Source organism: Aythya fuligula, chromosome 9, assembly GCF_009819795.1.
Source record: "Aythya fuligula isolate bAytFul2 chromosome 9, bAytFul2.pri, whole genome shotgun sequence".
NCBI lineage: Eukaryota > Metazoa > Chordata > Aves > Anseriformes > Anatidae > Aythya > Aythya fuligula.
Genome location: NC_045567.1, coordinates 17952577 through 17967963, shown reverse-complemented (window position 1 = coordinate 17967963; position 15387 = coordinate 17952577). Strand labels below are relative to the sequence as shown.

General features: G+C 40.7%; 1 protein-coding gene across 11 annotated transcripts in view; it reads left to right on the top strand.

Moving 5' to 3' along the window:
- Positions 1-6168: 6168 nt before the first annotated feature.
- The window catches only part of ATP11B (ATPase phospholipid transporting 11B (putative)), a 60556-nt gene continuing 51337 nt past the window's right edge, over positions 6169-15387 (top strand). For all 11 annotated transcript variants that reach the window (XM_032193685.1, XM_032193684.1, XM_032193682.1 and 8 more), the window contains exon 1: positions 6169-6389. In XM_032193685.1, coding sequence (XP_032049576.1) covers positions 6363-6389 — 27 coding nt within the window. In that variant the 5' untranslated portion in view covers positions 6169-6362. The remainder of the gene's footprint in view (positions 6390-15387) is intronic.

Sequence of the window (15387 nt, the reverse complement as noted above, 5' to 3'; positions counted from 1 at the left end):
AGAATATCAGAAATGGATTTTTGAAAGTAAAATTATGAGTACCCAGTTTCAGATTTACAAAGCTTCAGTTTAAGAAGGACTAAACACTTCCTGTGATTTTTATTCATTGCTGTGGTTAGTTCTGAAGCTTGACTCTGAAATTATAGGCAGGTTTTTGAAACTCTGAGCGTATGTGACTTTCTTGTAGCTCAGCCAAAAGTGCAGTGTGTTGGTCTTGCGGTATCTGTAGTATCATAATCTGTCATTAGACTATATATATATATATATATGTATATATATATACACTTTAAAACCAGCTCGTTATACAAAATACAACTTGTGCTAAAAACCGTCTTTTAATTACAGCACTCCATCCTAAAAGACAGAAAAGTCCCATTCCCCAAGAACAGCATGTATAACCACACTTCAGGATGCTGACACCAAAATAAAGAGGAGGAAAACAAAAAATATCCAAAAAACCCCACCCCACCTTACCACAGTTACTATTCAGAATACATCAGTGCTAACCTAAAGTAAATTACAAGAGCCTGGAGGTGAGGATAGCATGCCTGAAGTGCACAAACCAGCATGGGGTGCAGCAAGGGCCAGGAACTCCCATGGGGATACTGGAGGGACCCCAGACTAACAGGGCAGGACTGTACTGGCCAGATGCATCCCACTGCATCCTACAGTATCATTAGGTAAGGATGTACAGCCCCAGACTGAGCTGAAATGAAGTCCCCAGGCCCATGGGCAGGATGGGGAGAGGCTCTGGGGGTGCTGCTGAGGTCCATGGAGGTCTATTAACACCCTCAGGACCCTGAGGGAGTGAGAGAGGTGTACAGCTGTTTGGAGATGGTATGGCATTGCATGGCATTGCTGGTGATGCACCTACACCTCTACCAGCTAGTGGTATGATTCATTTACAATTTCTGAAGTGCAAAAAACTTTACTGTAAACATTGTACTGGAAGGAAGAAGTATTTTTGCCAGCTTATTTTGTTTGTCAAATGCTGTTGATAAATGCTTTTGCTGTATAAAATGCATCTCTTTTAGAAAAACCAGCTATGCTGTACAGCCTCTAGTGTTGAGTAAGTGCAAGCTAGTGACTTTGTCTTGAGCTGTGAGACCTCATACCCACTGATATAACTGAAACTTGTGTTCGTGGCCAACGTTGGCAAAGATCTCATATTTTGTCCTTTAAAGCCCAAGGTGACTGTATCAGTTTTAGATGAGGCACTGGAATTTTCTTTACCACTCGAAGCTGTCTCTGCCTTGTTTGCTGAGGCATTTGCTTAACTCTAGACCCACTGGAGCCCTGTGTTTTTGTCACAGATGTTCCTGAAGGAGGGAGTAACCATTATTTTTTTAAGGTTACACAAAGCAGACACAGATTTGGTCACCATCCATCAGCTTAATCTCCCACACTCCTGAGAAAGGGACAGATTCACCTGTTTCAGGGAATATCCTGTCACTTGCCAGTGATGCGTATGCTGAAATGGTGGTGAGTTGGTGGAAAACATTGAATGAAGGCACTCCCAAGTTGTTTTGCCTTTATCCTTGGATGAGGTGAGAGAAGAGCCTTGAAGAAGAACTTATGTAATCACAGCCCATTGTGGCTGGAAGCGTTAAGATCCATAGGCACCCAAGTCAGGTTTTCAGTACTCCGGTTGACTACAAGCCAGCCAACAGCACAGCAAGAAATATCTTGAGGAACTTTGTAATTTGAGTGTAGTATAGGAACGTCTGAGCTAGTTTTATATGAGCTACCTTAAACACTAGAAAAGTTGAGCCCTGGAAACATAAAAACTGTAGTATAGATGTACCCTTAGTTAGGACAAGCTTACTTCACATCTAAATCCTAATGGGATTTAGAGGGGAAAAAAAAAAAAAAAAAAAAAAAAAAAAAAAAAAAAAAAGCTCTTTCCCACTTATGTGACTTGTACAGTGACTTGTACAGTTTGCACCAGAAGGTGCTCTCAGAAAACCTCCATCAAATTTAGTAGATCGAACAGTCCTCAAGGACACAGGAAACACAGATGTTCAACCTCTACATGAGGGTGTTTGAAATCCTATATCCCGCTACCCAGAGAATTTCCTAATTAGCAGATTTTACACTGTTTTGCATTAAGCTGTTAAGGCAAGAATGAGTGTCTAGAGCAGTAAACAGAATTTATCTATACCTTTCCCATAAGATCTCAAGCTGCTTTTGAAAGTAACGTGCCTAGGTGTGTCAGTGTTTGTATTACAGTAGTCAGGGTGGTGTCCTAGGAGAGTAGTGTCAAGAGACCTACACACTCCTAACTGTGTCTGAGCATTTCTATTTTATTCATTTATTATTTATTTAATTTTAGGAATTCAATCTTTTATTACCTACCCAGTGTGCTCTGGAGCACTGGGTCGCGTGGCAGGAAGCGTGTTCTTAATTGAGATGCTACAAAGCAGGAAAAAGCCTTCCTGGTAAAAGATATTATTAGACGAGTGTTTATTAAGTAATCCCAACTGTGAGATGCATTCTTTTATGCCTGGCAAGTTTTTACAAGGGCTACATATGGATGTGTCCAATAATCACTTGATCATATAAATTACAAAAGTAAATTCTTATAAGAGGATGGGCATACAAATGAAGTAGTTGGAAAAGTGTTTTTTAGGGGACAGGGAAATAATTTTAAACTTGGTTAGACTTGTTTCTGGAGAACATCTGAGGTCTTGGCAGAATAAGAGGTTTGAAGCATGTTTTTGTTATTAAAAAGGTTTTACCTAACTGTTCCAGACAGGAGAGTTCTGTTAATTCCCATTCACTCACAATACATTAATTTCTTCAATTTTCCTTTATGTTAATTATATAAAATTAAGCAAAGGGCACACTTTAAATGTTCAGTAGAAGCTGAAGACTTGTAAACAGAGCTTTCAAGTGAACAGGAAAAGCAATAATAGAAGGTGAGGTTTTACATTAGGATCCAGCTTGTAATCCAGAGAATGTGTAGCAAGAAGAAATAACAAAATAATGCACTTTTGTTTAGATCTAGTAACAGTCTTGGAAACATCACCTTTTAGCATGTACATACTGTAATTTGATCTGATCTTATCTCTTGCAGGGTACAAAAAAGGGATAACAAATCATACACAAGGTTTGCCTTTAAAAAGCTCAGTTCATTTTCTAAGATACTTTTACTTTTCTCCTGAAGACTGGTTGCTCTAGGCTAGAATTCACATGTGTGTTTAGATGAAGGGCGTTGTGACTGAGAATAAGCCACTGATTATCTATATATAATTGGTGCTTCAGCCAATAAGTGAATGTCTGTGGAATAAAGATGCCTAGAAGAAACTCTGTGTTCCTTAGACACCTCTTTTCTCTACAGATTAGAAACAAAATGGGCATTTTTCTAGTTAGCATACATTTTTAATTCACAGCATAGTTACAGAAGTAAATAATGCACAGATTAAAATACTCATTTAAAGAAATGACAAAATAATAAAAAATCAAAATAACAAGTGGTAGGAATTCTCCACCAGGAAAATAGTGAACTCTAAGGAGCTGTTACTTGTCCTTTGTGACACAGACCTACATCCCTGCTCCCGTCCTCTTAGTGGTTTTGTTTCTTCATTTGTTTGCTTTCTGTTTGGCCCCATAGGACACAGGTGCTCCCTGGCTGCATTGCAAAACTTGGGCTGCCTTCCTGCCACGTGACCCAGTGCTCCAGACCACACTGGCCTGTTTGCTAATGTGTGCTTCATTTGCATTGCAGCAGCAAACTGGGATATGGCTGGTGCATCCAGGGATGTGGCAGGGGAAAAGGTTCAGCTACAGTGCTCTTTCAAGTTTTTAAAGGCTGGAGGCCATTCACCTTCTGGCATCAGCGCTGCACATCACTGTATGACCTTACATGCTGTATGGAGCCGTACGGCATGCCAACACTTCACCAGTTCCCACTGAAGAATAGCCCCCAAACACCACTGAAGAATAATGGAAATATATGAATGCACAAGAGAAAGCCCAGGGAGTAAGGTTCATGCTTGCATGTTCAGGAAATGGTTCTGTGGTTTCCAATGTTTAATTTTATAAACCTAGATATAGTGCAATTGATTAAATAAGAATTAATCATGCACATATAATTAAAAGCTTACTGGACCTAATGTTTGTGTGTGCTTCTATATTTGTGTACACATTTTTATATCAGACAACATTTGTGTCCTCATCTTGCTAAACAAACATCTGAAATCATTGCTCTTGTGGATATTTAACTGGAAATCTTGGAGTCTAATCAAGAAAGCCTTAGCAATGGTTTAAACCTAATCTTCAAATCTGAGGGTGATGTTTTTCTTCTGCAGTTGCTTTTTTTTTTCCTGTATAAGACAGCTGTGTGAATTCAGGTGAGACTTCAGTGTAACATTTTAAAGTGGGGTGTCTGATATGGGACTCTTTTTACTTAAAGACAGTTGACCTTTGATTTGATAAGTACTGGAATGTTACTGGTGCATCAATATCTAAGTTGGCTATTCTGCTTCCCTTTTTTTCTCCTGAAAACTACCTCTCAAGGGTGATATGAAACGTCATAAATGTCTAGCATGGGCTTTGGAACAATTTAAAAGGTGCAAAGTTTCACTAGCAAGAATGCTAAGCAAGGATACTCGTCTAATAGAATTTTGCCATATATCAGAAAGAAATGGGGTCAGGGTCTTCTGTGGCACACAGCAAAATAGCTTCATCCTATCCATATACTTTCATCCACTAAAATATATATTTTTGAAATGAAAAATATAGACCACAAAGTTCAAACCATTCATAAATTGCTTTCAGGTTTTGTCTAGTGCAATAGTACTATTACAGCAATGTGGAACAGGAAGCACAAAGTAGCTTTACGTAATGCAACCATGAGCAGTGGAAATACAGGCTTGAAGAAAGTGCAACTCAAATTTAAATTTGGCAGGGACACAGCAGCAAATATACTCACACTTCAGAGAAATGGCATGCGATTTTTAGAGTCTTGTGGTCAGGATGCTGTTTTTTATCTTATCAGCAAGGAGGAGCAGGAGAATAGTGAGTGTATCAGCCAAGCTTTGGCTGGAGGCCATCCTCCAGGCAGTGTGCCACAGCTATGAAATCACTCTGTTATTTTAGACTTCACATTAGATGAATAGGGTAGTGCAAGCTGTTTGAAACTCAGCTTTGATGTATTTAAATGTTTTGAAATAATGGCTAGCATTTAATATGGAGTTTTGCTAACATTAGCTTTCATAAGTGCCTGATAGAAACAGTCTTATTCCCTACTGTTTAAGGGCACTTCTCTAATTAAATGCAGATGCTTAAACGATAAGCATTCACCACAAGATTCAGTTGTTCAGACGTTATATCATCCATCTTAAAGGCTGAATTATATCCCAAATTTCAAACTGTACACTAAATACTACATAAGCTCTATGACAGATATGATGGTGATTTGTTGCTATCTGACATAATTAGCTGGAAGCAAATGTGGATGGGAGGAATGGTATTCTGATCCTCACACTAAGCAAGACTTTTCGTTAAGTAAGTGTCAAATTTGTCCCTGACTTTAGTGGCAACAGTATTTGTTCACAAATACCCAGGTCTTTCCTGCTTAAAGTAATCTCCTTTAATTCTTAGCACGCTGGCCTAGAGGCTGCAGGCCTGTGTCAGTGTTGGAACCATTTGAGGCTGAACAGTTTTGTTTTCACAAGTGGTTGCTCTTTCAGAGCAAAATGGAAGCCGTAGAAGAGATCACTGCCAGGCAGCAACACCTTCCACCACCCAATTTTAACCGAAGAGTGGCTTAGCACAGTACTGCCAGGATCACAAAAAGAGAGAGGAAAGCGCCAAATCCTTCCAGCACGCGTAGCTCGCTTTGAGATGCCAACACACCGCGTGCTGGCTTATTCAGTTTAAATCACCCATCACCAGGCAGAGATTACATAAACACACAACCCCTTTCCAAAGCCTTTATTTTACATCACGCGCTTATTTTTCCACAAGAAAACAAAGTCAAAAACGACGAAGCCGCAGAGTATTCTTCACACTTCGTTACAAATAACGAGGCTGGGGGGTACGGGCTCGGCCTCCCCTTCCTCCCCGCCTGCCTCCCCTCAGCGCCCTCCCGCCCGCGTCACTTCCCGAGGGCGGGCCGCAGCGCCGCCAGCCGCCGGGGCTCAGCGGCGGCCCTGAGATGGCGGCCGCGGGGCAGCGGCAGCAGCAGCGGCGGAGGCTCGGGGCGCCGAGGGGGCTGCGCCGCTCCTAATCGGCGTCGGGCCCCCGTGCCATGGGGACGAGCCGCGGCGGGCGGCTGGCCTGAGGCGGCGACAGCGGAGGGCGCGGTGACAGCCCAGCGGGGGGCCCCGCCGCGGGGGCCGCGACCCGCGCCGCCGGGGATGTGGCGGTGGGTCCGGCAGCAGCTGGTAGGTGCCGGGGGGCCGTGAGGAGAGGTCTGAGGGGGGTCGTGAGGAAAACAGGCCGGGGCTGGGGGCGGCAGCTTGAAGGAGGGGGTCCTGGTCCTGCCGGGATGGGTACGGGGGGCTGCAAGGCGGAGCTGCGGGCTCCCTCACAGCTTCTTGTGATTTTTAACGTGCTCATCGATTTTAACAAGATCCTGGGCTTTTGGGGAGGTTTTGGTGTTAGGGTATTTTTGGGTGGTGGTCTTTATTTTCATTTTTTTCTCTTGAAACCACGCTGGCGCTGAGGAAAGCGCGTTGCCTTACCTGGGGGCCCCTTCGGGAGGGCTCCCCCCCAAACTTCTTTTCACGGAAGAGTGACGGGGCCTTTTGCTGCACCGGCACTTTTCCTCGCTTCCTCCTTCACGTTGCGAAATCGTGAAAGGCTTTCCACCTGCCGGGCCGGCGTCGCACTTCTACCTGAGAGCCGGGCAGCCTCAGCGCTGTGGGTGTGCACGGCTTGGAAAGTGACGAGAAACGGAGCAAAACGCGACCGAAGAGGCTGTGCAGGGGGGAAAGCCCTGGAGAGAGTGGCTGCTCGAGGCTTGGAAAGTGACGAGAAATGGAGCAAAACGTGACAGAGGAGGCTTTTCAGGGGGAAAACCCTCGAGAGCGGCTGCGGTCAGAGGCTGCCTCGCTTCAGATGGGTGCCGCTGGGCGTGCGGGTGCTGCGTGGCCAGGGCAGAGCCGTGCAGCCGTGGCAGGGAGATGCATCGCCTTTGGCAGTTGTGATCGAAGTGCTGGCTGGCTTCCTGCCCCTCTCTGGTATTTCCTCACGGAGAGAAATTATGGCTAAAAGCTCCATTTACAAACTTTTTTTTTTTTAATATATATATATTTGTTAGAGTTGCTTTACATCAAAGATGTTGCCCAATTTTGTCCAAAAACTTACATTAATTATGCTCTTATATTTCAGTGGCAAAGATATTTGTCTCACTAGTGATTTATTTAATTTGTTACATCACTTTTTATAAAAATTGATTTATTTTTTTTCCATTCTTCCCCTATCTCCGCTACCATGGTGCAAAGCAAAGCCAAAAGCTTTTGAGTACATTCACTGAGGATTTGAAAATTACTTTATAGTCCTTTAAAAAACACAGCACTGTTAGAGATCCGTGTCTGAAGCACAGAACTTGTGGTGACGGTCTCAATGCCAGCTTGAGAGTGCTCTCTGGGTTGGTGTGACACCAAGGTTTATTGACCTGGAAATTAATTACTCTATCCGAGCTCTGACAGCACTTTTCTGTTCTGTTACAATCGTGCACATGCTTTTCTGAATAAAGCTTGTTTGGCATAATACAGCTGTCATTTTTTCGCTATGAAGGTGGCTTGAGGTTTTTGAGCATGGTTGTTAAAGCAGCAGTATGTTGTCTTCTGTAAACTTGAGACTAGGAGGACTGCATCAGTGCTCTGAATGCATGTGTCACGCATGCTTGCTTTTCTTTCTGTCAGTACACTGACCAGCTTTTCAGAAATATGTTTGCCCTTAAGAGAAATTAAAAATTGAGTGTAGCAAGATGAGCAACTCTGTTGGCAGTCAGAGGGTTTCCTTCTTCTAAAGGAGACTGTTTGATGGGAAAATAAATGCTTAAAACTTTTACTGGTTTTCACAGGAAAGGGTTAGTGTTGTAGAAGGAAGGCATAATAAGATGCTTGAACAAGGGTTTAAATATTGTATAAAGAAAAAAACAATAGGGAAGATACAGGTTGGCTGTTTTCCTTCCTATAAATGTCGCTGTTTGATGTTAATTCCTTGTTTGTTTCACAGCCCATTAAGTTGAAAGATGGCCTAAGATAGGTATGTTTCTTCTGAGGGGTGCTCAGACACTTCATCCCTGTGTATAGTCATTGGTTTAACATACATCACGCACGCTTCTTGCTTTATATGACTGTGATGTTTATTTTCTATTAAGAAAAGAATGTCAAAAAGCTGAGAACCTGGCAAAAGATGCTGAGAAAATGATTAATGCAAGTAGGAAGAGTGGGATGACAGAAATAGGATTGTTTGTAGTGTGGATGGCTATGGAGCTTAAGGAATACCCAGACTATTTGAATCAAAGGATGGCAAAATCTGTCTGACTTATTTCTCATGAAGAGAGAAGAATGTGTGGGATTGGATTTCTTTAGAGCGTGTATTTCTACCTGCATTAGATGTGGCAACAGGATTTGAAAAGAGTTCTTTCCATATGGGAGGATCGGAACCAAGCGTGTATGTGGGAGTCATCTAAGTTGGATGTTGTAGTAACACAAAAGAAAAACGTTGGTGGGAAGAAGCATTGGAAAGTAGCAAGACACTGGTATTTTGCTGAAGGTGGTTTTAGGTAGTTATTAAGTACTCTCTGTATGAAACCAATGAATCTTTTGCAACTTCTTGTTTAAGAGGACAGTATTTCATATACTAATTAATGAAATGGTCCTGAATAGCTGTGTGCTTGAAAACTTGTGTTCTTGTGAGTTGTAAAAGGGGGCAGGGAAAATGAAGCAGGTAGTCTTAGAAGTAAGTAATGAGAGGATCTAGTATGCAATTCAAATTATTTCAGCTATGTTCTTTAAATGTACTTCAGTCTGGGAAGATGTATGCATGCCTGTATTGCTACATAAAGGAGTGACTGTACCTCTGAGAACAGGAGATGTGCTGGGAATATAAGACTCTTCATCTTCATTATTACATTACCAGTCTGAAACAATTTTGAGGTTGTATTTGTCCTTCTAGTGATTTGCTGTATAACGAAGCTTGGTGGCAGTAATACTATCACTCAGACTTCGATGCCTGTGTGGGTCTCGCTTACAAATTTTCAGGATTTTTGGTAGCTTCACCATTAGTCTGCTCTGTTTCTTCAGTAACAATTAACTACCCACCACCACCCACAGATTACCAGGTTTTGTTCATCTAATGTCATCCCATAGTAAGTAAAATATCTAGTAAGCCATTAACAATGTACTACTTTATAGCTAATATAACATTATATTACAATATCACTATCTAGTTGAGTTGGAAGTACTTAGGTTTTAATCATTAAAAATGTAGAAATAAATGCAGCGTAATTAATTGTTTTAGAAAAAGAGTAAAATGTCCGGATGCATTTGAAAGATGAGCTTTAGGCAGGAAAGATGCGTGAGTTCCAGCTGTGTTACCTTGAGACCTCAGGCAGACAGTGGGCATGTGGATTTGCTGCGGGTTGCATAACACGACAGGCACAGCCAACTCCGCTTGGAAAAAGCAGCCAAGTAAACAGCAGTTGATAGGAAGCATTGTTAATATTCAGGAATAGGACATTTTTTCTTGCTTTTCCAAATCTGATACGTTAGACTACATTGCAGCTCTGTGTACAGCAAAGCATTATTGCAGTTTCCTCAGTCAAGTTTCTGTAGTGCTGGTGCAAAACAGAAGTAGCAAGAGGTGGCTGTAACGCTCAGTGACTTTCTGTACCACTTTGTTGGATAGATTTACGGCATTGTCTGGACTGTGTAAATGTCCTGGCGGTGTGCATGGAGTGTAAGGGCTGTTGCAGTGGCGTCAACAGAAGGCGATGACAATTTTAATTGTTTGGCAAGGAGGTTTCCAAAAGTTGCGATAGAACAGTCACGTGCGTATGAACCTAGCTGCGTGATTTTGATCTGTTAGTCATGTTAAGTGCGCAAGGGTCTATGGATTTCCCTTCTAGTTGCTATTCTGTGGAGTTTGAGCCTCTTGATAAATTATGGACGAGCACGATGATGTGCAAAAGACATTGGATGAGGAGAAACCTGAGGTGCCTGCACAGTTCCCCTTCTGTAAAGGGCAGTGCGAGAGAAGCAGGCTTCTGCTGTGTTTGGCAGAGTGTTTTCTTCTGCGATTTATGAACCTGAGTGCTGTTGTGCACTGGCAACATTCACATTATGCATTCAGGCAAATGCCGCTTTGATATTCGACAAGAAGTCAAAGACAAAATATGGGTTAATTCCATAGGATTAGCACCTTTTAACTGGAAAATGTAGTTACCAGGCTTTTATTTCAAGGCTTACTGGAGGATTCCAGTTGGAAGGGGCCTCAGGAGGTGATCTGGTCCAAAAGCTCTGCCCAGCCTGCACTGAGAGACAATCGCAGGGAACGTTTTCATCTGTTTTGTGTTGGTTGCCTTTTGCTTGTGTTTGTTTTGGTCTTGTTTCATTTTGTTTGTCCCCTAAGGACGATATCAATAGGAGCTTTCTTGTTCATCTCCTAGATAGGCTCTAATGAAAACTTCCTTTTACTGGTAAGGGACATGTCCTTGAATAGACTAGCGCTAGAGGCCTGTATGTCTGGGACTTTTTTTCCCTGTTCCTTCCAGATATTAGGATCCGTTAAGGTGTTCTGAGAGAAGCAGATGGTGTTCTGCAATAACTTGCGGTTATCTGCATTCTGCATGAGATGGACAGCACTTGGTCTTGGTTCTGTGCTGATACGTGTATTATTGTAGATTAATCATTTTAAGTAATTTAAGGAATTGAACCAAAGAAGGTGTTTGAATGTGGGGTGGGTTTTGTTTGTTTTTGTTTGTTTGATTTGTTTGTTTGATTTTTGTTTGTTTTCAGAATTGCTTGTGGTTTTTGACATTTTTTTTTACAACTCCACAGCAATTATAGACTATAAAAATAATAATAAAAAAATAATGTGCGTATATTTAATTGAAAGTATTGGGACTTGTGCTCTTCACTGGTGAGCTGTTTTTTCCTTATGGTGTTGTTGTGTCCTCTGTTGTCATGACTGCATTTGCCACTATTTCACAGGGGAAAAGGTATCTACAACATACCACTAAAAAAATCCTTTAATTTCTAGCATGAAGTCTTGTAAGCCAGCAGTTAAAAGCTACAACAAAATAGATCTGACAAAATGCCTCTGTGAATGCAAGGTCATCTCTTCCAGCAAAACACAGGTGACATATTTGCTGCTAGACTTTTTTTTTAATACAAATCCCTTTTCAACTTCCTACTGTTTAAAAGAAAAAAAAAAATAACACAACCAAACAGAACAGCAATAGTACAGATGGTGGTAGAAAAGATGGAAAGTAGGACCAACAGCTACACCATGATTTAAGAAATCTTGCAATTACTTGGCCTCCCATGTACCGTGCCATAAGAGGATTTTTTCTTCTTGTTTACTTTGAGAATAAAAATAAGCATGGGAAAGGAGCACTTCCCTTCAAATGGGAAAGGAGAGGTAATGATACAGACAACAGGAAGCTGTTTGTTTGCATTCTGAAATATTTTTACCTGGAAAAGTTTTAAATGTTATATACCAAAGAGTATTTTTTGTCATACGTTGTTACATTTTGTTTTTGCTCCTTTATTATCCCCCATGCACCTTTTTGTTCTAGTTTTGCATGTAGCTGTGCTGACCTTTGCAGATATTCAAATGTCTGTTTGGAAAAATAATTGTGGCAAAATACAAAGGAAGCTTATGATTTAGCAGGCTTTAGGGATAAAGTTGTTTGCAGGCATGTCTGAGAGCAGTACATTAAACTGATACTTAGGTCATAAATCATATTTGAAAAGGAATTAAAACTCAAAATGGTATTTGATAAAAGGAATGGAGGAGACTCAAATCTGTAATGCTTACAGAGCAGACTTTATCAAAGCATGTTAAAAGGAAGAGCTAGACAGTTCTACCTATGGACTAAATTCTCTTCCCATGAAATGCGGTGAGCAGCAACCATCAGAGCAATTGTCAGGACAATTTTGACACACATTTTGAAGAAGCCTTAAGGTTTGTTATCTAGAGGCAGTTTTTTGGGGAAGAATTTTCATGTTTTTTTCATATTGAAGGAAAATAGGAATTGGACTTACAGTGCAGGAGCTGACAAGCGTAAGTAACTATTGCCTACTGGCACTCATCTAAATATTGAACAGGGTCCTTTCCGATATGTGGGATAGTGGTTGCACGAGTAGCCCAGAACAGGAACCCTTCCTGCTTCTAAAACATAGTTTTGTCAGTGACTCTTCAAAACAGTGGGTAACCAGCATTTCTTTTTAAGATAATAGTGCTCGTACTGTCCAAACAAGTGAAGAGATCTGGGATTCTTCTGTATTTGTCCTGTCATGGAATTGACCGATATACTTTTTGTATATTTATATAGCTGCAAGATTGAAACTGCAATCTAATTTTAGGTGAAAAATGAAGTTTACAAACTGACACACGGTTGAATGTCTTGTTTAATAAGAGGAACTTTTTTCCTTGCCTTTCAATATTAAATGACTTGAATGAATCCGGTTACTGTAAAGAAAAAATATGATTTCATTTATTATTTTTTAAAGATACTATGGTTATTCAAGGTATATTAAGGGTTTTTGTGTTGAATGTTTCATTTACTGTAGTGGTTCTATATCTGTTAGCGTGATTTAGTTTGCTGGCTAACTGCTATTTCTGTGTGATGGAGTATTGCAGAGTTGTAGCTCTTTGTGTGTTCCAAGCACTTAATATATTTTAAGCTGTATCCTTAAAAGCAGCTTGAGTCAATTGAGTTCTGAGAGCTCAATTGTCTCTTTATTTTTATTACTATTATTTATTCTTTTAATAAAATAAGATGCCCTGTAGTAGCCTTTTATGGGTATCCAAACACCCTTCATGTTAGGAAGTCTTGCCTACTATCATTTGTATGTGTCTGGGTAGACAATAATATTGTGAATGAGTATAACAAATTGCTTTAGCCCGCAGAATAAATCAGTGTTATTTCTGAAATTAAAATTGTGTAGTTGGAGCTTCAAAGGCATCTTCATTTCCACATCTTCAGAACAATGGGCTGCTTTGGGAATCATGGCAAAAGACCAAAGGTTTTGGACCACAGGTACCACCAAGCCTCAACTTCTCTCAGACCTCTGACCACTGTAATGCAATTTTTGTTTGTTTGGTTGGCTGGTTAAAAATAAGTAGAGGGCCCTGAATAGCCTTGCAAAGTAGTTTGGAAACCACTGACCATTTCCTTGAGATCAAGACTTGCTTCTTAAAATGGAAATAGTTGCTAAATTTCTTTCTCTTTTAAATGCACTTCTATTGTAAAGTCTCTTGTTTTGTCATCTCTGGTACAGATTGCCTTGCCTTGTGTATGTTTGATTCTTGCCAGAAGTCTCTGCAGCCATTTTCCTCTCCTTTACTGATTTCCTAATTGATTGCTTGTTAATAGCACCTTTTCCTCTCTGCAACAATATAGACGAGCCTTTTTTTTTTTTTTAAACATGCCACTCAGTCCAAGTAGCACAGGATGTGCAGTTAAAGGATATCGGTAGAGTTGGATGTGTGACACCCCACAAATACACATGGGGGGAGAGAGGGGTATTAGTGACAGAGGAACACTAGTTTGTTTTCATTTTTTAACTCTGTGAAAGGAATGTTTCTTGCTCCATGATATCTCAGCAAGAATGTTTCTTGCTTTCATTTCTTGTTTCCTCCATTGTTTTCACAACATAATGTAGCCTGGGTATAGATATTTTATGAAGTTACAAAAGGAGTTGTTATCAGGTATGCTAAACAACTGTAGACATCGTAAGCAGGAAGAGGAAGTGGCATGAGTGGTGCATGACTTTTAAGACTCTTTTCTGTCTTTTTTGGAGTAGTATTCAGCAGAGTAGGAACAAATTGCATGGGACTACATAAACCTCAGGGTGCTTCAGCCGGTTCACTACTTCTGTTGTTCGAGCAGTGTTTAAAATTGCCGTGAGAGGCTGTTCCTTCCTTCATGCTAGCCTTTGCTCTGACAAATTTGGTTTGACTACTGCCCAGCTGTATGACTGAAAGAATTGTTGGCTTACTGTTTCGAGTATAAATTTACACAGACTTCTGAAAATGTGCATGGAGTGTGAATAGATCATATTATCTGACAAAGGTAAATTATTCTGTGTATATTAAAAAAAAAAAAAAAAAATCCAACGCAAGAAAACCCATTTCCTCAAAGCACCTTTAATCAAACTCTATCTTGGCAGCAGTGTAATAAAAAGCTTTTGGGCTGCCTGCCAGGAAATGTCGTGAGTTTTCTGCAGCCATGGTTATTCAGTCACCTTCCTAGGGAAAAGGCTTCCTGAGACAGACTTTTGTGATGTTTATTAGTACTATTAACTAGCACGGGGTGTCCAAAGGGCATCTGGGGAAGCTATTAATTTCCTTATCAGTGTTCAGAGTGGTTTCTGAAAGGAGGAAGATCCTCCAACTGAGACTTCCTTCTTTCAAGTGGAACCCTTTCAACCCTTTCACTGAAAACTGGTTATGTAGTAGTTTTGGCAAATATAGTTTTCCTCTTCTTGCTGTAAAAGATGTGAATGATCAAAAAACACAAGGAGATTATGTTAATATACTAGCTGTAGATGAATCACTAGCAAAAATTGCTTGTCAGGTGACTTGTAACTATCGATGCATATATTGCAGAGCTTGAAACAGCAATTGATTTATTTTATGTTGGTCTCTTCTGTCACTAATCCGAGCTGAAGGATCTGTAGTTTTCTGCCAGGGACGGTGTAAAGGCATGCTGTCCTAAGCTAGGCTTTTATAATTGTGATATTTAAGAAATAAGTGTGCACTAGAGTATATTTTACCAAGTTGGCTGAGAAAGGTTTTGTTTTTTAACTTTGCTTATGCTTGCAGGTGTTGGGATGGCAGAGTTCTTTCTCATAGTGCTTCTTCTCATTTGCTTACTCTACTTGTTTCTACAGTTACTTAATTTCTTGTTTATGCTACTAATGCTTCAGCAGCATCAATATAAAACTCTTCTTCCACACTGCACCTTTATATCGTACCAGCCAAGCTATTGGCATGACCATGCAATTGATTGTTTTAGGGGTTCGATCCATTTAAAACAAAAACAAAAAACAATTGGGAACATGGTGGGTTTTCAGTTGGGTCAGTTTTTCAGTCCTTTTTTTACCATACGGCTGCACAACGGGAAGGTGGAGTCGAGATGCAGGGAGCAGAGGGGAGGCGGCTATCAGAGCCTGTTTCTTTCGTCAAAGAAATAGGATG